This window comes from Engystomops pustulosus, chromosome 7 (assembly GCF_040894005.1).
Source record: "Engystomops pustulosus chromosome 7, aEngPut4.maternal, whole genome shotgun sequence".
Lineage (NCBI taxonomy): Eukaryota > Metazoa > Chordata > Amphibia > Anura > Leptodactylidae > Engystomops > Engystomops pustulosus.
This window is the reverse complement of record NC_092417.1, coordinates 113,316,034-113,342,661: the sequence shown is the minus strand read 5'-3', so window position 1 is coordinate 113,342,661 and position 26,628 is coordinate 113,316,034. Positions and strand designations below refer to the sequence as shown.

General features: G+C 42.1%; 1 protein-coding gene across 2 annotated transcripts in view; it reads left to right on the top strand.

Annotated features, from left to right (window-relative positions):
• DNAAF1 (dynein axonemal assembly factor 1) overlaps positions 1 to 26,628 on the top strand; it is a 41,809-nt gene that overhangs the window by 3,380 nt on the left and 11,801 nt on the right. The window contains exons 3-7 of one of the 2 annotated variants that reach the window (XM_072117622.1): positions 3,424 to 3,515; positions 10,940 to 11,161; positions 12,384 to 12,550; positions 13,314 to 13,435; positions 13,518 to 13,684. In XM_072117622.1, coding sequence (XP_071973723.1) covers positions 3,424 to 3,515; positions 10,940 to 11,161; positions 12,384 to 12,550; positions 13,314 to 13,435; positions 13,518 to 13,684 — 770 coding nt within the window. The remainder of the gene's footprint in view (positions 1 to 3,423; positions 3,516 to 10,939; positions 11,162 to 12,383; positions 12,551 to 13,313; positions 13,436 to 13,517; positions 13,685 to 26,628) is intronic. The other variant, XM_072117621.1, reaches the window with a different exon arrangement.

The window sequence follows — 26,628 nt, the reverse complement described above, 5'->3', positions numbered from 1 at the left end:
TAGATATTTTTGCTAATTTATTAAACAAGAAAAACTGAAATATCACATGGTCATAAGTATTCAGACCCTTTGCTCAGTACTGAGTAGAAGCACATTTTAAACTGGTAGAACCATGAGTCTTCTTGGGAGGATGCAACAAGTTTTTGTCTCTCCAGAGATGCTCAATTGGGTTTAGGTCAGGGCTCTGGCTGGGCCAGTCAATAATGGTCACAGAGATATACTGAAGCCACTGCTTTGTTATTTTAGCTGTGTGCTTGTGGTCATTGTCTTGTTGGAAGGTCAACCTTCGGCCCAGTCTGAGGTCCACAGCACTCCGGAAGAGGTTTTCATCTAGGATATACCTGTACTTGGCCACATTTATCTTTCCTTTAATTGCAACCAGTTACTCTGTCCCTGCCCCCCATAGCATGATGCTGCCATCACCATGTTTCACTGTTGAGATTGTGTTTGGCAGGTAATGAGCAGTGGTGTTCTCTACACACACCACTTAAAATTAACTCTTTTAACTGTTACACCAACGATTTCTTCAGTGATTGCTTAGTTTCACTGAACATCCAGGATGAGGATGTGTTGTGGCCATCCCAAACCTCCTCCATTTAATGGTTATGGAGGATACTCTGCTCTTAGGAATCTTGAGAGCTGCAGAAATTATTTTGTAACCTTGGCCCGATCTGTGTCTTGCCACAATTTTGTCTCTGAGCTCTTTGGGCAGTTCCTTCGACCTCATGTGCGCTGACATACACTATGAGCTGTGAGGTCTCATATAGACAGGTGCAGGGGCGTCGCTAGGTCAAAAGATCCGGGGCTCGTGCCCCGGATCTTTTGGCTGGAGCCCCGGATCTCCCCTGTGCATCCTTCTCTCTCTCATCACGATCTCCACAGATCGTGATGAGAAGGAGTGCAGTCACTGTTTTCCCCAGCAGGGGCTGCAGCCTCTGGATGAATAATACTCTGAAGGACCTGTGATGATGTCATGGATGGTCACATGACCTGCCGGGGAAACACACAGTGAACACATAGACCTGCATCATTGAGGTAAGTGGGGCTGTGTGGGGGACATTACCTACAGGGGGGGCTGTGTGGGGGCACATTACCTACAGGGGGGGGCTGTGTGGGGCACATTACCTACAGGGGGGGCTGTGTGGGGCACATTACCTACAGGGGGGGCTGTGTGGGGCACATTACCTACAGGGGGGGCTGTGTGGGGCACATTACCTACAGGGGGGGCTGTGTGGGGCACATTACCTACAGGGGGGGCTGTGTGGGGGCACATTACCTACAGGGGGGGCTGTGTGGGGCACATTACCTACAGGGGGGGCTGTGTGGGGCACATTACCTACAGGGGGGGCTGTGTGGGGGCACATTACCTACAGGGGGGGCTGTGTGGGGCACTTTACTTACTGTGGGTCCTGTGTGGGAGACATTACTTACTGGGGGGGGCTGTGTGGGGGACATTACCTACAGGGGGGGGGCTGTGTGGGGGACATTAGCTACTGTGGGGGCTGTGTGGGAGACATTACTTACTGGGTGGGGGGGGCTGTGTGGGGGACATTACTTACTGTGGGTCCTGTGTGGGAGACATTACTTACCAGGGGGGGCTGTGTGGGGGACATTACTTACGGGGGGGGGGCTGTGTGGGGGACATTACTTACGGGGGGGGCTGTGTGGGGGACATTAGCTACTGAGGGTGGCTGTGTGGGGGACATTAGCTACTGGGGGGGCTGTGTGGGGGACATTAGTTACTGGGGGGGCTGTGTGGGGGCACATTAGCTACTGAGGGTGGCTGTGTGGGGGACATTAGCTACTGAGGGTGGCTGTGTGGGGGACATTAGTTACTGGGGGGGGCTGTGTGGGGGACATTAGCTACTGAGGGTGGCTGTGTGGGGGACATTAGCTACTGAGGGTGGCTGTGTGGGGGACATTAGCTACTGAGGGTGGCTGTGTGGGGGACATTAGTTACTGGGGGGCTGTGTGGGGGACATTAGCTACTGAGGGTGGCTGTGTGGGGGACATTAGCTACTGAGGGTGGCTGTGTGGGGGACATTAGTTACTGGGGGGGCTGTGTGGGGGACATTAGCTACTGAGGGTGGCTGTGTGGGGGACATTAGCTACTGAGGGTGGCTGTGTGGGGGACATTAGTTACTGGGGGGGCTGTGTGGGGGCACATTAGCTACTGAGGGGGACTGTGTGGGGGCACATTAGCTACTGAGGGTGGCTGTGTGGGGGACATTAGCTGCTGAGGGTGGCTGTGTGGGGGACATTAGCTACTGAGGGTGGCTGTGTGGGGGACATTAGCTACTGAGGGTGGCTGTGTGGGGGACATTAGCTACTGAGGGTAGCTGTGTGGGGAACATTTTGGGGGTGGTAGATGTATGGGAGTCATTGATTTGTGGCTGTGTGGGGCACGTTACTGGGGGGCTGTGTGGGGGACATTTCTTGGGGCGTGTTCACACGTCGCACTAGAACAGGCCTCAGTTTGATCTCATTTGCTTTTCTAGTGAGACCAGTGTGATGGGTAACAAGCTCCTGGTGTTTAAATGCAAGCCTTACAGTATTTGGGGGAGATGGTTGGGGGCAGCAGCAGGATAACACTGTCCAAGATGTAGGGACAATGGGGAACATAAGGTGTGGTGATGTCTAATGGAGAAGATGGAGGAGACGTCACCTGCAGTCACTGGAGGGAAAAAGTAGGGATTTCTCCTGTGGTTTCTGTAGCTGTATACACTGGCAGGTTGTTATTGGCACAAGCACGTGAGGGGGTTATGTACAGGGGGGGCATTACTAAAAGTCTGATACACATGCATTGGGGCCCGTGCCCCGGATGTTTTTCCACCCTAGCAACGCCCCTGAACAGGTGTATGTCTTTCCTAATCATTGCAATCAGTTTAATTTAACACAGCTGGACTCCAATGGAGGAGTAGAACCATCTCAAGGAAGATTAAAAGGAAATGAACAGCATGTGAGTTAAATATGAGTATCACAGCAAAGGGTCTTAATACTTGACAATGGATATTTCAGTTTTTCCTGTAAATATTTTTGCTTAAATTTATTAAACATTTCTGTTTTTTGTCAAGATGCGTGCAGAGTGTACATTAATGATAACAAACAATCTTACCAATAGGCTACAATGAAACAAAGAGGTTTTTTTTCTGTACAACAGAGTACCTAGAAACTTCCCTCCATCTACAAATTCTAGAGAAAAAGGCAGTGACCCTAAGTAACAATGAACAAAAACAAACACATACACACCTTTCTGAAGAAGAGGAACATAAATAACCTGAAATATCTTGCTTTATATTGCTAGATTTAGTGTGATAGTGATTGATGGAGTTAAACTCTGAAACTTCTGAAGACTATTTAGTTTCAGTGACTTTTCTGTTCTTTTTGAGTAAATAATAAATGAAAATATTTTTCTTGTTCTAGGTTAACCAAACAATATCTAAGAGAACTATGCAAGCAACAAAAATTATATGTGACACCATATCTCAATGACACTTTGTATTTACACTACAAAGGTAAGCAGAACATTCATTTACAAGACCTCGATATTGCTGTAGTCATTTACTTATTACTTATACTTATTGAGACTTTGGGGTACAGTTGGTAATGTGAACCCTTTTATGACAAAGGGTCATTTGTATCTTAATGTCCTGGTTAATTTTTGCACTTCTGTTATGCTCTTCTTTATATGACAATGGGGCAGATTTACTTACCCGGTCCATTCGCGATCCAGCGGCGCGTTCTCTGTGGTGGATTCGGGTCTTCCGGCAATTCACTAAGGCAGTTCCTCCGACGTCCACCAGATGTCGCTGCTGTGCTGAAGTTCTCTGAGTTACGCCAGACTGCACAATCCTATACCTGGTGAAGGTAAGAGCGTGTTCCGCGACACTGTTTTTTTTTTTTAAATTGCGGCGGTTTTTACGAATACGTCGGGTTATCGTTCGGCCACGCCCCCCGATTTCCGTCGCGTGCATGCCAGCGCCGATGCACCACAGTCTGATTGCGTGCGCCAAAAACCCGGGGCAATAAAGGGGAAAATCGGCACAAATCGGAAATATTCGGGTAACACGTCAGGAAAATGCGAATCGGGTCCTTAATAAATTGCCCCCAATATCTTTGAAACAACTTCACATATAGTAACTTTTTTTTAATAAATATCTTTATTCAATCTCTTTTTATATAACAGCATTAATAAAAAATTAACATATAACATAAATTTAAGTCTTTCCATGTCATTTTGTCATTTTACTTTTTAACAGAAGTCTTTTAATATACTTAAAATAGATTATACCTGGAACAAAATTCCAATCCAACAGATGGGATAGATTATTTTTTATTATGCCCCTTTCTAACCCACCCCACCCTAAAAAAATTTAAAAAAAAAACACACCTTCTCACTTCGTCCCTTCCCCCCCTCTCCTCCCAAGTTAATATCAAGTTCTGCATCAACATCACACAACTTACCAATTTAATCAATGACTTTGTCCAATACTCTTTTATTTTTGGGCAGGACCAGAATATATGCATATTCTCTGCTCCATCCATATCGCACCTATTATATTTAGATGATCTCTGATGATACATTTTCGTAGTAAGCTCTATGTAATATTATAAATTGGATAGATCTGTGAGTTGGAATAGTTATTATTCTCTTAATATCCCCCAAAATTCGAGACCAATCTTTGCCCTGCAAGGATCCTATTTCAGGGGACCATTTATCCTCCTAGGTGTCAACCCGGGCTATATATTTTTGTCTTGTCAAAAATCTATTATCTTTTGTTAACTTTATTCTTTATTTAAATGAGGCCAGTAACAATCTAATGATTTGTGGAAGATCTTGATTTGCACGCCTTCTTAAACTTTTAATCAAAAATCTGATGTAAATACTTTTGTGTAAAAACTACATAAGTGCTTAAGGAATGATACCTTTATTGGCTAACCAGAAAAATTATATTTGGTGTAAGCTTTCACGGCACACAGGCCCCTTCTTCAGGCATGGATACAAATGAACACTATTGCTGGGGCAATAAAACTAGAGGTTTACACAGAGAAGGGTGATGGGCAGGGGGTGGGGAGCTAGGATGGCAGGGGTCTGGAGTTAGTCTCTTGTGGGGATTGAAGCGAGTTCATGTAATGGGCCATAAAGCCAGGTGCAATATTGAGCCCTTGTGTCAGTGACTGGAAGGTCATCATCAGTTTGAACTCCCAGGTTTTCCTTTCTCTGTTGTCCTTAAAGTCACCTTTCAGTATTAGTATTCCAACGCCCCCCCAATCCTATGACCCCTCCCCCCCCCCCCCCGGCAGGTCCTCTTACATACATCGCGGCACTGACACACATTAGAATGTCAGCGTGTGGCTGACGCCATGAAGTCTGCGATGGACCGCGCGTCAGGAGTACAAATAGCACAAATGTGGGGTTTTTTTTGTTAATTTAACTGCATTTGGATTTCTATGCAGCTTATAAATACACAGCATGGAGTATCAAACACTGTCACTATGGAGTACAATTTGTTAAGAAGAAAACAAGCCCTCATACATCTCTGTGAATGCAAAAATAAAAAAATATGTATTTTTACTTTCAAAGTTTTTTATTAGGAGTATAAATACATATATCAATTTCCCCATTACAGAGGTTTAGCTTTGAAAGTTAGTGGCACATAGGAGAAAATTTGTTATGCCTGCAGTAACGATTAAGATAATTATTGAGAAAAAAACAAAAATGGAAATAGAGAATAAGGACGAGATGGTTTGGAAATCCACCCGTCAACAGTTGTGTAGGAGAGAAAGAGGGAGACAGAAGGGTGCATACCTCTTCAGGTAGGAGAATGGTAAAAAGACATCATGGAAGGGGTTCATGGTCTTAGGGCAGTTGAAGAGCTCAGCAATTTAATATAGTCCGCCGGGTTTTGAGTAACCAATTTATCTGCCCTTCCCCAATATAAGAAATCTTCTCAATGGTTATTATTTCGGTGATCCTGGTCTTGGCCTCAGTGACAGATTAGGGGTTTCCAATTTGTCGCAATATGTATGTGTGCAGCCATACAAATATACTGTGTCAGCATATAGGATCCTTGAACAGAAAGAAGGCAATATGTGACGACACATTGCTACTTTCAGGCATGACCACCAGATGTGTTTCTATACAGAGATTCAGTGTGAGAGGTCAGAGAAGCCAGTAAGAGGCAGAAGTGGTTGTGTGACTGTGTGCTCCTGGCTACGAAATAAGCGCCTATTAAGAAGAGAAAGTGCTGGGCCCAGAACTAAGGTTGTAAGAACCAGAAAAGAACAGTCTGCAAGCTGTCTTAGGACAGCGTGGACGGAGATGGAGTCTCCCGTCCTGCAGGCATGCGACTGAAGAAAGATCCACATTCCTGCAGGGAGACAAAAGCAAACCCATTATCTAATAGATTATTATCTGCATTATATGGTCATTTTCTGTATCCATTAATCCTTCAGTAAAGTTAATCATTTAATTCGGCACATGTGTCTGCCATCTCCACTGCACATTACAGTTCCATCATCCATAGTCTAGTCAGGGGAGGGTTGCCATCAGCCACAGTCTGGTCGGGGGGGGGGGGGGGGGCGGCGTGGGTTTCTCCGTCTGCCATAGTCTAGACTGAATTGAGTGAGAGGCGCCGTCAGCCATAGTCTGGTCTGAGGGAGGGATGTTGTCAGCCATAGTCTTAGGTGGGGGAGGTGTGCCGTCAACTATAGTCTGGTCTGGGGTGAGGGAGAGATACCATAGTCTGGCCTGTGTAGGGGAAGGGGCGCTGTCAGCCATAGTCTGATCTGGCTTTTTTGGAAACAAAATTTATACCTCCACTTATTGTTTTAGAGAGGGTATCATCGCAAAGCAGCAAAGGTAAGTATTTTTTATGATTGCTTTTATTTCATCAGACAGTTCACTATAAGTAGTTACAAATGTAACCGGATGACCAGTGTTGGCTCTCTGTTTTCTATTTGAATTTTTGTGGATTTTTAGTAAATCGGCTCTAGGGATATTATCCGTTATATCTATAACCCTTTTAAGCATCCAGTTTGGGTATTTACGTTGTGTGAGTTTATCACATACTCTTTTGGAATCTGCAAGAATTTTTTGGGGAGCCATGCAATTTCTTTTTGTGCGTATCATCTCTCCCACTGGAAGTTTTTTTTAACATTATGGTGACCCATATACCATATTTTTTGCATCTAAAGTTATATCCAAAAAATCAACTGTATCAGAATGAATATTAAAAGTAAATTTCAGATTAAACTAATTGGAATTACTGCTACTGATATGGGGGGAATCGGAACCACAAGTACGGGATTTTATCTCGTAAATGCTCTCGTTAATTAACCGGTTCACGACCGCCCGACGTGTATTCGTGGCAGCCGTCGGGTACCGCTGCATGGAGAGGGCTCATCGGCTTACCGGTAACACCCTCGATCGGTGCTGGCAGCCTCAAAAAGATAGCTGCGCATCGACGCCGCCATCTTGCCTAGGATCGTCGCTCCCCGTGATGTCATCGGGGAGCAGCGATCCGTCTCGATGGTAGCCTCGGGTCTTCCGAAGAACCAACGCTATTTCGTTTTAACCCCTTCATTACAATGTGCTGATAGCACATTGTAATGAATGAGGAGGAAAATCCCCATATACTGCCATACTGTAGTATGGCAGTATATGATAGGATCGATCAGACAACCTAGGGTTAAAGTACCCTAGAGAGTCTGAAAAATAGTAAAAATAAAAATAAAAAACAGTTAAAAAAATATAATAAAAAAAAACTAAAAATTCAAATCACCCCCTTTTCCCTAGAACTGACATAAATATAAATAAACAGTAAAAATCTTAAACACATTAGGTATCGAAGTGTCCAAAAATGCCCGATCTATCCAAATATATTAACGTTTTTTCAATGCGTTTAACCCTATACCGGAAAATAGCGCCCAAAGTCGAAAATGGCACTTTTTTGCCATTTTGAAAAATATTTAAAAAATGTATAAAAAGTGATCAAAAGGTCAAACAGTCCTAAAAAATTATATAATTGAAAATATTATCAAATGTCTCAAAAAATGACACCACCCACAGCTCCGTACACCAAAGTATAAAAAAGTTATTAGCGCCAGAAAATGGCAAAATCCAAAAAAAAAATTTGTACAGGAGGTTTTAATTTTTGTAAATGTATTAAAACATTATTAAACCTATACAAATTTTGTATCCCCGTAATCCTACCAACCCAAAGAATAAAGTAGACATGTCATTTGGGGCGCTCTGTAAAAGCCGTAATATCCAAGCCCACAAGAAAATGGTGCAAATGCGTTTTTTCACTGCATTTGGAATTTTTTTCCCGCTTCCCAGTACATGGCATGGAATATTCAATAACATCACTATGAAGTGCAATTTGTTACGCAGAAAACAAGCCATCACACAGCTCTTTACTTGTAAAAATAAAAAACAGGAAAACAAGACATGATATATCAAATATAATGTAATTGTATAGGCGTTACTCTTCCTGTAATATGTGGTACCTCGTTGAGTACAAGTTAATATCCCAGTTGTGCTTTTTATGTATTATTGTGTATATAACATAAGTTTTTAAACATTTGTCAAGTTCTCTTGGCGTGGTCATGTGATCGCAAACGTGGGTGATTTTAACACACCTGTGCATATACCATGCTAGGTCATGATTAAGGAATCTTTACAAAACGTGTAGACCGTGAGCTGTGGTTATGCGTTTTATTTTTGTCTTGTATATCATGGATTTTGAAATGATTGGAACAAAGAAAATCGGTATGTTTTTATGAAAACCCAGGATTGTATTGTGAGCTCGTTTTTGCTTATATGTGGACTTGGAACAAAGTTTATCCATGCTCCAATCTACCAGGAATAACTGCAAAGCTCTCAGGTGAGCTGACTGCTATATTTACACCTGAAAAAGAGACTTATAAAAAGCAGGCCTCTAATTTATAAAAAAAAAGGCCTCTAATTATTCACAGCTATCACGCAGGAGATGTAAATAATTAGCAGTCCTGGCTGTTTTTAATGAGTCTCTTTTTCAAGTGATCCTGGCGTGTCAGATTAGAGAAGACAAGCGCCGGGATCAAGATCAATAGGAGAGTAGGTGAGTATGTTCACTTTAATTTTCCTTACAGGCATCAGATGCAGTAATAATTTTTGTATAAATAGATAGCTATTAATACTATATACACCTAGTTGTTATTTATTTTGTAATAATACAAATGTCATACTCCTCCTCTGCAAATAATACTTGTCAAAATTGAAAAGAGGAGATTCATTACCCTTCTGGAAAAATGTTAGTGCGACCTCTGGGTATATACCTTTAAGGGCTAAAAGACTTTAGTTGTAGCACATTGCTGTCCTTAGCATACAACTTGTATTACATGGCCTTGCTATTTGAATGAAAAGAGACTCTTTTGATGGCACAGCAGCTAAAATACACTCACCGACCACTTTATTAGGTACACCATGCTAGTAACGGGTTGGACCCCCTTTTGCCTTCAGAACTGCCTCAATTCTTCGTGGCATAGATTCAACAAGGTGCTGGAAGCATTCCTCAGAGATTTTGGTCCATATTGACATGATGGCCGCAGATTTGTGGGCTGCACATCCATGATGCGAATCTCCCGTTCCACCACATCCCAAAGATGCTCTATTGGATTGAGATGTGGTGACTGTGGAGGCCATTTGAGTACAGTGAACTCATTGTCATGTTCAAGAAACCAGTCTGAGATGATTCCAGCTTTATGACATGGCGCATTATCCTGCTGAAAGTAGCCATCAGATGTTGGGTACATTGTGGTCATAAAGGGATGGACATGGTCAGCAACAATACTCAGGTAGGCTGTGGCGTTGCAACGATGCTCAATTGGTACCAAGGGGCCCAAAGAGTGCCAAGAAAATATTCCCCACACCATGACACCACCACCACCAGCCTGAACCGTTGATACAAGGCAGGATGGATCCATGCTTTCATGTTGTTGACGCCAAATTCTGACCCTACCATCCGAATGTCGCAGCAGAAATCGAGACTCATCAGACCAGGCAACGTTTTTCCAATCTTCTACTGTCCAATTTCGATGAGCTTGTGCAAACTGTAGCCTCAGTTTCCTGTTCTTAGCTGAAAGGAGTGGCACCCGGTGTGGTCTTCTGCTGCTGTAACCTATCTGCCTCAAAGTTGCTCTTCTGCATACCTTGGTTGTAACGGGTGGCGATTTGAGTCACTGTTGCCTTTCTATCAGCTCGAACCAGTCTGCCCATTCTCCTCTGACCTCTGGCATCAACAAGGCATTTCCGCCCACAGAACTGCCGCTCACTGGATGTTTTTTCTTTTTCGGACCATTCTCTGTAAACCCTAGAGATGGTTGTGCGTGAAAATCCCAGTAGATCAGCAGTTTCTGAAATACTCAGACCAGCCCTTCTGGCACCAACAACCATGCCACGTTCAAAGGCACTCAAATCACCTTTCTTCCCCATACTGATGCTCGGTTTGAACTGCAGGAGATTGTCTTGACCATGTCTACATGCCTAAATGCACTGAGTTGCTGCCATGTGATTGGCTGATTAGAAATTAAGTGTTAACGAGCAGTTGGACAGGTGTACCTAATAAAGTGGCCGGTGAGTGTATATTGCTATCATGGTTACAGGAAAGCTTGTGATATTACACAGCTATGGGAGACCAAGTATAGTTACCCAAGTCCAAGTCCCCCAGAGCCTTTGCTGGTTCTGCTCTGTGGCTATTATAGGAGTTTTCTCTACAACAGTATCGTTATAATGGGCAAATTGACATGAATTGCCCTCTTTATGATGTACTTTCCATCTGATTTGTATTTTTCAATTGAACAAAACGTACCTTTTGTAATCTTACAATTTTATCTAGTGAAGGCTATAAAAGAATTAAGAATTTTTATTTATATCTGTTTCATTCCCCGCTCATAGGATTTATGCGTTTGGAGAACCTGGAGGAATACACCGGCCTGAAATGCCTTTGGCTGGAGTGTAACGGTCTACAGAAGATAGAGAATCTGGAAGCGCAGACAGAACTGCGTTGTCTTTTTTTACATCAAAATCTCATCAACAAAATCGAGAATCTTGAGCGCCTTCAAAAGCTTGACTCCCTCAACCTCTCTAATAATTACATCAAAACTATAGAAAACCTGTGTAAGTGCCCAACATTTGTTTTATTCTCAATGGAGGAGATGGTTAGCAATAATTGAATGGGTATTATGAGAATCACTAAATAGAAAGTCATGTTTTTGGTATTTGGTTGTCTAGGATAAATTATAAGTTTTTCCTACACTACAGCGTGTTGTTATGTAGAGGTTCAGTGGCGTCTCGTGCACAGCAACTGAGGCCTGTATTAGGCTAAATTCAGACTAACATGTGCCTGCCGTGCCTTAGCACGGTGGGTACATGTCGGCGCCGAGGAGGGGATGAGCGCCTCTCAATCCCTCCACTCTCCATAGAGAAACATGGGGCTTGGTGACGTATAACGTGGAAAGATAGGACATGTCCTATCTTTCTCACGGCTACGGAACGGTACCGTACTGCTCCATACGGCGCCGTGCGCCCATTACCAGCCTATGGATATATAAGTAAATCCGACGTATATATGTTGGCCCTATTTATACGTCCGCCAACGGTCGTGTGAATGAGGGCTTAGGCTTTACCTGATGCTTCTTTGGAGGTAACGTCACAGCTTAGGCTCTATGCAACAGGAGATGCCAAGTGTTTTTTTCTTTATGCAACCTATTAAGACCACTATTTAAAACATTATTTGTCCCAGAAACTTTTTAACCCCTTATTGAAGCACACCATACTTTTACTGCGCAACATCAGTAAGGGTGTATGGAGAGGGCTCACAGTATGAGTCCTCTCCATACAGTGAGGATGTTTGCTGTGTATTGTATATATTTGTTGACTTGATTGTTGGCACAAATCATAGGGGTTATCTCTTTAAAGGAAATCCTCCGTCAAAATGAAGCATGTTAAACCAGGGACGCTTATATTTGTAATTCATGGTCTCCTTCCTTCTAAAATCAACTTTTAAATTGATGCTAATGAGCCACAAGGGCTCTGGGTGGCTTACCAGAGCCCCTCCTTGCTGCAGATTCACAGACTATTATACTGTCTCCCCCTCTGCTCCCTCAGCACTTCCCACCTCCCTCAGGCTTACTTACTTTTTCTGAGTGTTTATAAGTGACTTGGTGGGATTTTGCACACTGACCCATTTTATTTGATTGCTTTCTTTCTTGGTTACTTTTTTTGCATTCATAATTTATGCAAGGCTCATGTGAAAGTGCCCTAATATTAGAGATTATAGCACATGTAAGAAGCTTCATTCATAGTGGATATAATTCAAACTCATTGCGTTATATTCCAGCTTGTCTTCCAGTTCTGAACACTCTACAGATTTCTCACAACCAGTTACAGACCGTGGAAGATGTGCAGCACCTACAGGAATGCCAGAGTATTAGTGTCCTTGATTTATCCCACAACAAACTGGATGATCCTACAGTAATCAATATCCTTGAGAAGATGCCAAATTTGGTAAGATTATATTTTGCAGTATAAAACACTCATGAATGTCAGAAACGGTGGCGAGAGTGGTGTACAACGGAGTAAGCAGCCAATGGTGTCACCTTAGGAAGCATTTGAAGAATGCGTTTTGGTGGATTATATGGCCAAAGTCAAGTTGTAAAATTGACCTTGACACAGGTTTTAGCTACTGCTACAATGTTTTATATGTCATATCATCAAATTATTTTTTAAAGGAAATCTACAACTTCCCCTTGTGGGTAGTCATATTATAGTAGTGTTTATAAGGGGCATTGCTCCTGTAGATGACTTTGAAAAAGAACCTTTAATTTTATGCAAATGAATCTGAGGGTTCAGGCTAGCCCTTGCTATAACACACCCTCCCTAGCCTGCTTTGTGATTGAAATATCAGCAGCACAGAGCTAATGCCGTGTTGCTGCTGAAAGATTTCCGCCAGATAGCAGGTGGGAAAGTGAATGAAGGGGCAGGGTAGCAGGGGAGAATAGCTCCAGGGGACGTGTTCTTGCCAGAGACCCTAACAGCCCAGAGCTTCAGAGGCTCCCCCCATAGACCCTGGGGGTTCTTTTTAGAAGTCATCCACAGAAGCAGTGCATGTATTTCTAATAACTCCGGGATCTTCCACAAGGGAAAGTTGTATATTTCCTTTAACTTTTAGAACTGGAGATTCATGCCACATATCCTAATCTTAATTCTGACATCTCTTTCCACATAGTCTGACTGCCATAGTCATATTTTCTGTTATTTTTCCCTGTAGCATGTATTAAATCTAATGGGAAATGAACTTATTAAGAAGATACCTAATTACAGAAAGATAGTTACAGTGCGTTTGAAAGAGTTAACATATCTGGATGACAGACCGGTATTTCCAAAAGACAGGTAAAAAATACATACTCTCTGATAACTTTACCGTCATAATGAAAGTAGAGAAATTGTGACTATGATTTAACTTGTCTGACAGAGCATGTGCTGAAGCCTGGGCCAGAGGAGGCCGGGAAGCTGAAACAGAGGAGAGAGAGAGGTGGGAGACCAAAGAAAGGAAGAAAATCCAAGATAGTATTGATGCTTTATCAGAAGTCAGGAGGCAAGCCGAGGAAAGGAAGCGCATGAAGGAGATGGATAACAAAGGTGAAACACTTAGAAGTATTTGTGGCTTTATTTCTCAATGTGTTCTAATAGGCACTAACTAGTGGGAAGAGAAATAATTTGACCACTGTACAATAAAACTTCATGACTTTATACAGTTTGAGAAAAGAACTGTAGAAATTCAAAAACGGCTTACATGTGTCCAAAAAGGGCCGTTGTCATAAAAATAGACAAAGATATGTAGAGGGAAATAGAGTAAAAATTGGTCTAGGACTATATAAATGCATCCATGAACTATGTCCAACAATATAGACCATAACCAAAAGATTTTTCTTTAAACAGATATTTCTTTTACTTCAATGTTCGTGGGTACCCAATATTTACAGATAAATTGCAATATTCTTCAAAATTTTGTGCAAAAAGTTTTGTGTAAAAAGTAATAGAGCTTGCTACACAATATTATTCCAGAGAATGTCACTATAATACATATATCTTGTTCGCATATTCAGCGTAGTCCATGACAGCATAGTGTAGACACTCACGTAGTTGAAGACATCGGGCAGAGACTCACACTCCAAAGACCGCTGAGCAAAACAATATGAGCCACATGACGTGACGTTTCGGTGGGAACGCCCCGTTCCTCAGACATACCCGGCACACACATACAGGGACTAATTATATCCCTCCTTCCGGAAGTCTATGGTATGTACTACAATTACATTATTGGCACATTTACTTAAATAACACATAACAATACATAACAAATACTGCGCATCATATACACAAGATAATAATTGGTAGTCACTGAGGAAAACAATTACTTATACACAGAGGATCCAACTTTCCAAGTTAGTGTATCTATATCCTTTAATGTATTAAACATAACATATTGCATAGAACCTCTGTAATAACTAATTGTGAGAATACATTAAAATTACAATTTTCATTTATACCTTTTGGACTCAAAAATATCTATCTATCTATCTATCTATCTATCTATCTATCTATCTATCTAACTTCTCTTTGTAGCAACTGCAGTGATATTTCTTCGCTGTCACATCCCCCTACTTCTTCTATTACCAACCATCTTAGATCAGATACTTCATGTCTACATTCTGCAAACTGTCTCGCTACAGTTGTTTCTCCATATTTTTTAGTCACCTTAGCGTTTTCTTCTTTCTGATGTGTGAACTAGCATTACTTTTAACAAAGAGCCTAATAGCAGACCTATGTTCATTAAGCTGTATTTTTATTGCTCTCGATGTCTGCCCTATATATACTTTGCCACAAGGGCATTTAAGCATATATATTACATTCCTGCTATTGCAGGAATGCCATCCTTTGATGGGAATGTCAGCACCTTTTGGGGGATCTGAAATTTCTCATAATAGAGTTATAATTTTGACAGGACAAAAGTGCAAAAGTTCCATTGTGGTGGGCTTTTAAAAAAGATTGTTTGTCTAATTTAGTACCTTTCCTATCTACGTTTGCTCTAATCTGGCAATTGGCCAATGATTTATCTTTTCTGTATATAAATTGTGGTTTTTCTCTAAAAAGAGTACCATATTTAGGATCACAACGGAGTAAATTCCAATGTTTCATCATCCTAGAATGACTGTAGTGACACAGGGCTACTTGAATGGGTAAAATTCTCGAACCAATGTCATCCACTTATTGAATTTTCAGTCGAGTATCATACTAATAACATCCACTATTTGGATGTAGATATTATTAGAGAGAAGGATAGTTTAATTACAACCTTATACTCGAAACCTACAGATAAAAATAATTTACTCAAAAGATTTCACCATCCAAGCACATTCGGAGGGATCCCAAAGGGGCAATTCCTTAGGGCCCGCCGTATATGCAACAGTGATAAGGAATGTGAGAAAAATGAAAACAAAATCCACAAAAAGGAGAAAAGATGAAGTGGTACTCACCGATGGTGTAGAAAGTCTTCTTTATTCATATAACAGGTACCCAGGGAGGCACGCAGTGCCGCTAAGCCGTCGGGCCGTTTCGGCGGTTTCTCAAGGCAGTGACAGTGCATGCGCGCATCCCACCAGATATAAAGGGGAGGGAGCACACGTGCGTTGCCATAGTGGCAACAAACAATCGAATAATACGTACTCTACCTACAGTTTACCAATTACCCCTGAGTTAAAGCAACAAAGTAACACAAACTTAGCATAGGGCGCATCCGTCTTACATTAGAAAAGGTGCGACTCAAAATGGGAAAAGAATAAACCAGAAGGTATATAGTAACGTACAGGTAAGTGAAATTAAAAACATATGATATATAGGATATCTCATATTAAATCACACCAGAAGGGGCGCTATCATGTCATAAGATGCTGATCCATGCACAAGACTCTTTTTTTATGTAATGGCTAAAGAAAGACTTTCATTTCATTGCGATCGTTTAAGCCCAATGCACTCATGGCTCCAAATTTTATAATGCATCTACTTTCGCAGCGTAAAAGATTAAGAGAACGATCCCCTCCTTCAGGACTGCACTCAACTCTCTCTATGCCTGCAAATTTTAGGGCATTCGCATCCCCATTAAGCTGCTGTCTGACATGCTCGATGAGTTGAGGACAACCGTTCCCCGTAATTACGGACCTCTTGTGTTCCCTAAAACGGGTAAGGAGACTTCTGACTGTCTTACCGATATAACACATCTGGCATGGACAGAACACTACATATATCACGAAGGTTGATCTGCATGATATATATAGGTATTAACTTGTTGAGTGACACCTAATTTCGCTTGGATATTAGAACTAAGGTGTCGACAAGACCCACACCTATAGTTTCCCTTCGGGATCCCTCTCTGGAACCAAGTGTCACGGGAAGAGGAATACCTACTATGGACTATCTTGTCCGGTAAAGTAGTGCATCTCCTAAAAGCTACAATGGGTCTCTGGGTGGTGAGTGCTACCAACTGTGGGGACCCTGTTTCAGAATATGCCAGTGTTTATTGATGGCTGTTTTAATAGCAGTCTAAAATGGGCCATAATCAAAAGTGAAGACAAACCGCCTATCCCCACTTTTCCCTCTGTTCTGACGTGGTCCTTTTTTAGCCTTAAGAAGATTCTCACAGGGTACCTTTTCAGCTTTTTGGAGGGCCCTATCAATCAGGGGTATGGGATATCCTCGCTCCATAATCCTAAATTTTTGTTCCTCAGCTTGTGCAAGGAAAACCTAAATCCTCACTGTTAAGTCTCCTGAGCCATAAAAATTGGCTATAAGGTAGGCCTTCCTTGGTATGCTGCGGGTGATAGCTGGTGATAGTGAGTTGGTAGCCGTAGGTTTCCTGTGGGCTGAGGTACATAATTTACCATTTATCTCCTTTACCTTAAAGTCCAGGAACTCCAATTCAGTCCCACCAAACACTGCCATGAATCTCATATTCATCTGGTTGACACGATTCAAGTACGCTACAAACTCCAAGAAGGACTGTTCATTGCCCTCCCATACAATAAAAATATCATCCACATATCTGTGGAATTCCTTCAACCTCGTTGTATATGGGTTGTCCAGGGAAAATACGTAGCGACCCTCAAAGCAAGCCAAGAAAATGTTGCCGAGGGTGCTGGAAACAGGTGTACCCATTGCAGTCCCCGTGTTCTGGACGAACCACCTGCCATTGAAGGTGAAGGCATTGTGGGACAAAATTAGACGAAGTCCCTCACACACAAAGTCAATGTAGGTACTACTCTGACCGGCATTTATCAAGACATCACAGACACTTTCCACTCCCAGATCCTGTGGGATACGAGTGTATAGACTCTCGACATCGACAGGATTAATCTGACGTCCCCCGTAAACAGCATGTAGGTGAAGTCCCCTGTACTGTAGGTCCCCTTGGTTTTTTCCCCCAGACGTGGCGGTCCCTGTCCAGAGTGCAGACGTTCAACTATTGTTGGACTTGGATTTAGAAGCATGCATTCCCGACCATTTGAGTAAGTCCGACTCAACCTTGGAGGTTACGGCCTTCAGGGGAGGTGTCAGTTCCATGTTTTACCCCCCCCCCCCCCCCCCATGTCGGCTGAAAAGGTACCCCGTGAGAATCTTCTTAAGGCTAAAAAAGGACCACGTCAGAACAGAGGTTAAAGTGGGGATAGGCGGTTTGTCTTCACTTGTCTTGATTATGGCCCATGTGAGACTGCTGTTAAAACAGCTATCAATAAACACTGGCATATTCTGAAACAGGATACCCAGTTGGTAGAACTCACCACCCAGAGACCCGTTGTAGCTTTCAGAAGATGCACTACTTTACGGGACAAGCTAGTCCATAGTAGGTATTCCTCTTCCCGTGACACTTGGTTCCAGAGAGGGATCCAGAAGGGAAACTATAGGTGTGGGTCTTGTTGACACTTTAGTTCTAATAGCCAAGTGAAATTTGTCACTTTTGGAGGTGTCATTCAATGAGTTAATACCTTTATAACATGCTTATCAACCTTCGTGGTATACGTAGTGTTCTGTCCATGCCAGAGGTATTATATCGGTAAGACAGTCAGAAGTTTTAGGGAACACAAGAGGTCCGTAACTATGGGGAACGGTTGTCCTCAACTCATCGAGCATGTCAGACAGCAGCTTAATGGGGATGCGAATGTCCTAAAATTTGCAGGCATTGAGAGAGTTGAGGAGGGAGAGGAGAAAAGAACGTCCAATAGCCGGCACTGCTCACACCAAAATTAACAAACACCTTCTGCAGACCCAAGGCAGGAGACTGGGCATTAGGGAAATCAAAGCAGTCCAGGGTGCACGTCCAATACAGGTGGTCCCCTACTTAAGGACACCCGACTTACAGACAACCCATAGTTACAGACAGACCCCTCTGACCTCTGGTGAAGCTCTCTGGATGTTACTATAGTCCCAGATTGCAATGATCAGCTGTAAGATGTCTTTAATGAAGCTTTATTGATAATCATTGGTCCCATTACAGCAAAAAATTTTAAACTACAATTGTCACTTGGGCCAACATTTTTTTTGTCTGGATCTACAATTATAAAATATACAGTTTTGACTTACATACAAATTCAACTTACGAACAAACCTCTGGACCCTATCTTGTACATAACCCGGGGACTGCCTGTATATGCAGACAAATGAGGCCAAAAAAGAGAGAGGAAAATGCGGCACTCACCGGAATGATGTTAACCTGTTCACGACCCGTGACGTAATAGCACGTCACGGGTCGGCCGCGGATGCATGGAGGGGGCTCACGCCTTAGCTGGTAAGTTTTTGCTGCATATTGCAGCAAAGGCTTACCGGTAACAACCGCGATTGGTGCCAGCACCGATCGCAGGTTTTTTCCCGCTGATCGCCGCCGCCGTCTTCAAAAGGATGGCGGCGCAAGGGCACCGCCATCTTTTCGAGGATCTCCGCTCCCCGTGATGTCATCGGGGAGCGGCGATCCGTCGCCATGGTAGCCTCCGGTCTCACGAAGACCCGAGGCTACTTCAGGTTAACCCATGCATTACAATGTGCTATCAGCACATTGTAATGTATGAGTAGTAAAATACACATATACTGCCATACTGTAGTATGGCAGTATATGATAGGATCGTGCAGACACCCTAGGGTTAAAGTACCCTAGGGAGTCTGAAAAATAGTAAAAATAATAATAAAAAAAAGTTAAAAAAAAAATTATAATAAAAAACCCCAAAAACTCAAAGTCGAAAATGGCACTTTTTTTGACATTTAAAAAAAAATTCTATAAAAAGTAATCACAAGGTCGAATAGTCCTAAAATTGATAACATTGTAAACGTCATCAAAATCCGCAAAAAACGACACCACCCACGGCTCTGTACACCAAAGTATAAAAAAGTTATTAGCGCCAGAAGATGGCAAAATCCCCCAAAAAAATTTTGCACAGGAGGTTTTAATTTAAAAAAAAAAAAATTAAAACCTATAATGCATGAAAACATTATAAAACCTATATAAATTTGGTATCCCCATAATCGCACGACCCAAAGAATAAAGTAGACCTGTCATTTGGGGCGCACAGTGAAATTCGTAAGATCCAAGCCCACAAGAAGACGGCACAAATGCGTTTTTTTTACCAATTTCACTGCATTTGGAATGTTTTTCCCGCTTTCTAGTACATGGCATGGAATATTCAATACCATCTCTATGAAGTGCAATTTGTTACGCAGCAAATAAGCTGTCACACAGCTCTGTACATGGAAAAATAAAAAAGTTATGGATTTTTGATCATGGGGAGTGAAAAATGAAAATGAAAAAACAAAAAAGGGTCAGGTCCTGAAAGGGTTAAAAACGCTTCTTTATTTTGATAGAGGTGACAGGACAGAGTGAGGAGCTGCCTCGCTAAGGTGATGGGCCGTTTCGCGTGTCTCAAGCCTTCTGACAACAGCTGAGCAGAAAGAGAGAGAGAGAGATAAGCCTGCCTGCCGTGGAAACCACGTGCTTCCCAGAGTCAATAGAATGATACAACCTCCAGAGAGGACAAAGTGAAAGTAACATTCCTATGAGGCCCTTAGTGGTGATAAAATATACCTGCTCTGAGTAAAGCTCACAAACACAGGTCTAAGTAACATTATAAGACAACACTGTAGATTAAATAGAAGCAAGCTGAATATAGGACATGGAGATGCAAATTAGCAGAAAATGAGAAACAGGGATACAACTGGGATACATCAAATGGAGTACATCAACAGGAATGCAATAGACATTAGACAAGCAAGAAAATGAAAAATCCAGAAAGGTTGTCAGTGAAAATGTATCAATTAATTAGTAAACAGGTGACAAATTCATAGAAATACACTCAGCTCATTGCGGTCATTTAAACCTAAGGGGCCCCAGTGCTACATATTTTATAATGCATTTTGCTTCATGTCTCAACAAAGCGAGGGCACGATCGCCTCCCGCAGGATTATTCTCTGCCTTCATGAGACCTGCAAAGCGTAATACCCTAGGATTTCCTCCATGACTTTCTCTAATATGGTCAATTAGACGGGGGCATCCTTTCCCTGTCTCTGTGTAGTTGAAGTGCTCTCTGATTCTTTGAAATAGGTTTCTTATTGTTTTCCCTATATAAAAGCTGTTACAGGGATATAGAATCACGCACACAACAAACATAGATCTGCATGTAATGAGTGAGTCTATTCTGTGATCCACAATAATTGCAGCTACCACATCTGAAGTGACCACTAGGGATGCTATCGTGGAGCCAGGTAAGGCAGGGAGTGGAAAAGCAGCTATGTACCAACTTATTCCTTAGTGTGATACTTCTACGAAAAGAAATAAGAGGTTTCTGAGTTGCCACATCTTTCAGAAGGGGGTCTGTTCTATGATTTTCCAGTGTTTCAAAATGGTAGAACGTATTGCCCCCTCGTGGGGACTAAAGCCAAACGAGAAGGCAAAACGTCCAGCATCCGACCTTGCCTGATTATCATTAGTATGAACACTGGAAACCTCTGGACGTTTATACTGGCACTCTTTTTTGAAGGCCCTCTCTTTTAAAGTTTGCGGGTAACCACGTTCCAACAGTCTCTTTTTTAGGTCATTAGCTTGTAATACGAACTGTGAGTTACTACTGTTAATTCTTTTTACGCGCAAAACTGGCTGAACGGTAAACTTTCTCTAGTATGATATGGGTGAAAGCTATTATAATGGGGGAGGGAGTTAGTCTCGGTTGGCTTTCTAAAAGCTGTAGTGTGGTGGGAACCGTCTATCTCACTAACTCTCACGTCCAGGAACTCAAGTACTTTGAAAAGCGAAGTCAGTCCGCTCCCACACTATAAAGACGTCATCCACATACCGATAAAAAGCTTCAAATTTTGGAGAAAAGGATTTTTTTTTGTCATCAATAAGGAAAGCGTTGTAAGAGAATGAAATCTAAACTGTCACAGACGAACTTGACATAATTCGGTTCCTGGTTAGCATTGACCAAAATTTCCCAAACACATTCTACTTCAAGTGCCTGAGGAATGCGGGTATAAAGGCTTTCTACATCCACAGAAGCCAAAAAATAGTGATCCTGCCACTCGGTCTCCCCTACCACCCCCAAAGTTGAGCGCTCACCTGAAGAAGGGGATCGTTCTTTTAATATTTGATGCCGCGAAAGTAGATGCATTATAAAACCTTTCCTCCCACCGTGGAAACAATGGAAAAAACAGAAACCCTCTCCATGCAATAAAAATGCATAATTCGACAATTTAAAATTTAAATCCTGTTAATGCACAATTTGACAATTTCATATTAAGATTCAGGTAATGCAGTATTTCACTGTCAACCAACTTATTCAGATGCTGAATAAGTCACATGGGATCCATACCTGGTTCATCTTTAACAACGTGAGGATGTCTAGGATGGTCATAGAAATCCGGAATCTGTGAGGTGAACCTCTAGATCAGTGATGGCGAACCTTTTAGAGCCTGAGTGCCCAAACTTCCACCAAAAGCCACTTATTTATTGCAAAGTGCCAGCGCAGCAATTTAAGCAGTAATGTATTTCTCCTTGTTCATTGACAACTTTCAATCCTTCAGCCTCCCAAGGACACCAACGCAGTTGAAAGGAGGAGGGCAAATTCATCTATCATTGTAGGAAGATTCTGCAGGCAGATTCTTTGAGTTCTTTCTGGTGAACTCCATTCTAGGTTGATGGCCTGGGTGCCCACAGAAAGGCCTCAGAGTGCCGCCTCTGGCACCCGTGCCATAGGTTCGCCACCACTGCTCTAGATTAATAGCATTACACAGTGCACTTCTGATTTTGTCCACAACCTGTTGATGCAGGGTGAGGACTGCCTGTCGGGAAAACTAGTGGCAGCTGGGAACTTCTTACTGTGGGGCAGCCACCATCACATGGTTTAAAACTGTCCATCTCCTCCAGCCTGAAAGGGGAGCATATCACAGGCCAGGAATTTGGAAACACAAAGCCTTAGGGATCTTGCAACTCTGTCTGAGGTAGTGGCAGGTGGATGGGCCACAGATTTCCAGCTTGGTGAGTCATCATACAAAATGAGGCACATTTACTTACCCGGCTACTGGAGTTATAATGGACGATAATGCATTTGGCCGCGATTCACTAAGATTGTGCGACCGATATCCTGCATGTGTCACTTCCCCGCTCAGGTCCGATAGAGTTCACCATCTTTTTTTGTAGTGCATGTAAGTGCATAGGCTTGTAAAACAATTTGAATGTTAAATCCTGCGCTCAGTCCGAATCAGTCTGATTGTCCCCCGGCCCGTCCCCAACTTGGAAGCAAGTGCAGCTGCGCTAAAAATCAATCGCGTGCACCATAATGCCGGCTCAAACATTTACTAAATACCTGTCCAAGCTGTGTAATCCCCAAAAACCGTGCACAGTATGACGAAAGTGCGCTCCTCAACCCTTAGTAAATGAGCACCATTGAGTAATTGCTTCATGACTTTTGTCTGAGATAGATTTGAAACGGGGTGAGGTGAAGGACTCTGCACTTTCAACAGAGGATGAGCGTGTCAAAGCTAATTCCATGGAAGTTAAGGCACTATCTGTCATGTAATTGACCAATGTCTTTACTTAGTATGGCCTACTGGGACCTATTAGTTTATGCTACACACCCTGGCACCTGCTTGCACCATAGGAACTTGGAGCAGGCATAGACGGAACATGGTGCAGCCCCTGCGCCATCACGTCCACGTCCCTCTCCTAATTTTGCTAGCCAATCCTGGAAATGCTATTGGTACTAAGTCTGGTCCTGCACTACAGCAGACTTAAACAGGGCAATTATTTCAGATTTCCACAGCAGCCTTCTCTTCCTACCTAAGTGCCCTGAAAAGTTGGTATTTGAGAAGTCCTTGTGTCCTGTATGTATCGGCATCTGGACATGTGACTCTGCTCTTACATGTCCCTTCTGGCCAATCAGTTGCTACTGTAAGGTGCTGTGAGCTGGTTGATTTGGTAGTCAATCAACCATCTTGGCGCTTTTTCCCTAAAACACAAATGGCGGCACCTATTCCGCTTCGAAAGTCATCTGTGCCAAATCTTCAAAAAATGGCGGCCTGAAAATACGCTGTCAAGAAAAATCTAGGAAAACTCTTAGTGTAGCTGGGGAATCTTAATACAATCTTATCCGGCAACATCGGATTTTTATTTTTTTTTTTCATATAAGCTACTATCCAATAGAGCTTTTGAACCATACATTTTAATTTATGCTCACTAAATACTTGTGTAAATATATACAGTATATGTATAGGGTTCTAGAGATATATTCACACATCTTTTATGTACCCGAATTTTTTGGCTGTCATAAAAACTGTTATTTATTGGCTGTATTTGCAATTAATTCTGCTGGGGGGTTGCAGCCATTTTTTTTTTTTTTAGCCGAAGGATGGCTTTTAGAGTCTGTTAGAACTGGATGTCTGAGAATAAGATAACTCCAGGCTACATGGAAGTTACAGGTTAATCCTTGTCTCACTATATGCGTGCTGGTCTTTTTGGAAACTGTGTATAATAAAGAGAAATTATTTGGATATACATTTTGCAAAAATTATTTAAAGTTATTTAGGAAGGACAAAGGGATTATTTATTAACATTACAAAACATATACCGCTGATGTTTTAAGTCCCTAAGACTAATTATGTAGAGCTTGGAATATAGGATTAGTGATTTGTGGTTAACATATGACATCTTCGATATCTATACCTCAGTTCTACATAAAGATCAGGAAATGTACTGACCATTTTGGACCCTGTTCAATATCTTCCATCCACCACAATGTTCTCATTGAACCTGTATATTTTTTTTTTCTATTGTCATGATGACAACAATCTGGACAAACAAGCATTTACCAGATATATGTCTATTACATTTTGGTCTGTGAGTCATTGGAGGCATGACTTCTTGTGAATTTTATATCAGCTTATATACAGTGCAAAACTTTATACTACTTGCTGCTAGTTGTCTTCCACCAAACATCATTAGAAATTTGCAGTGGGGAAATCTCAGGGAGAAGTGTATTTAAAGACAGCATGAGACTTTACAGAGAACAGTGATTACATTACACATATGCTCACCAACTAAAGGTATCTCAACAGCTAAATAAATACAACATTGTTACCTTCAGCACGGTGCTAGATATTATACATAAATACTTACGGATTGTCAATACAGATGGTCACATCTTAGGTGAGTGCTCTAATATTGTAACAGCAAGGTCTCGTCACGTTCTTCATGCATCTGGTGCCCCCTCCACTGCTCTGACAGAGTGCACCACTATTTTTGGTGCACCTTTAACATGGGCCGGGCGACATACATCTGTCGGACTTTACATGTTAAATCTGGCGCAATGCCCCCTTTTGTGCCTAAATTTGCATAAAGAATCGTGCTGCCACCCCACAAAATGGTCAGGTGTAAGCAGTTTGCACAGAAGAGAATGTGCAAAGTCTGCCAGAAAACCGGTGCATGCCCTTAGTAAATGTGGGCCTATTTGTTTTGGCATGCTTACAGATTAATGGTTTGGAGATAGTTGGAAAACACAGAGATGGGGATAACTGCAGCAAAGTTAGTAATAAAAAATAATTTTGAATATTGAATATGGAGTCTGAGAGTTGCAGTTTCTATACTGACACTATTGATATCTACTTACACAACATGGAATGTCATACAGATTGGTTCTTCTTTCTATTAAACCTTAGTATTACACTTTTGATCAACAGTGGGTTAATTGAAATGTGTAGCGTGTACCCTAGTTATAAATATATATTTTTTTTGTGCAAACAATGGGTTAATAAACCTGTGTAACTTGCATTTAGCTCCTCCACAGTAGTAAGTGTTTCATTTTGTAAGTGAGTTTAAAAACAACTGGGTTTTAAACAACTTCACCACGAACTTTGACCCTAACACAAATCCCATAAACCCCATTGTAGTCAATGGGAACCCAAAATTTAACACCCAAAATGGCTGTAAAATGGGAGAAAAGGCTAGAGGGCTTACAAATGGTGGGAATAACAGAGCAACTGCCCTGCACAAACGGATGCGAAAGTACTTAAAATAATAACATAACATATAAAAAATAATTTAACAATAAAATAAAATGCTGTTAAAATTAGTGTGCTACAAGCTGATATAGGTAGTGATTAGAGATGAACAGACCTCTGGCTAGTGACATGGCTAGTGGCATGGCTAGTAGCTAGGAACAACATTTTGCCAGATATGCTTGGGTTGTGCAGTGGAACTCAAACACAAACATCAGGTCCGCTCATCTCCGGTAGTGAAGAGTGGACCTTACCAGCATTGTTTGTGGTAGAAGAGGCCTCTAGAATGACGGTGAGAAGCAACTAGATATTTGTAATAATTGTCCTTGGCAGTGTGAAGTTCTATGTTTGTATTCCCAATTTATGGCGTTGGCCAATTACATTGCAAAGAGTGTCTCACGTTCCATTGGGTTGCCTTCAACCCACCCCACCTCTTTTCTGCAAAGCCCTCTACCTCAACCCTGTTCAAAATAGCAAGGACATCTCAGCCACAGATCATGGAGCAATCACTCTGTGATAACTCTCCCAGCTGGGATTCCCCAGGCCAGTAGGTACCCCTCCCCCAGTTGCAGACATAGAACTCCCAGATGCCCAACAACTTGTGTTGGAGGATGAGGATGTATTTTTACAAAGCTGCCATTAGCAGAAAGGATACCCATATCCGGACAATGACGATTATAAAACGTTACTTTTATTATTTCTATCTAAAATGGTGGTAGCTTTGCTACCCAGTGCACCATGAAAGTAAGAGTGACTTAAAAACACAGTGTGACTCAGTTCACTGAGCTTTGTGTGACCTATTTTGTATTGATATATATTGTAGCATACAGGTAAACAGCACCCAGGGTTGTGGATATGGGGCTGTAGGTAAAGCGTTTATTCTCACGCTAGAATTTATCTCATATGAGCAGAGGGTGAGTTGGTAGAGATACTATTAATTATAACAGTAGGGATATATGTAACTCTTGTCACCACTGAATGTAATAGGGGTGACTTGGGGA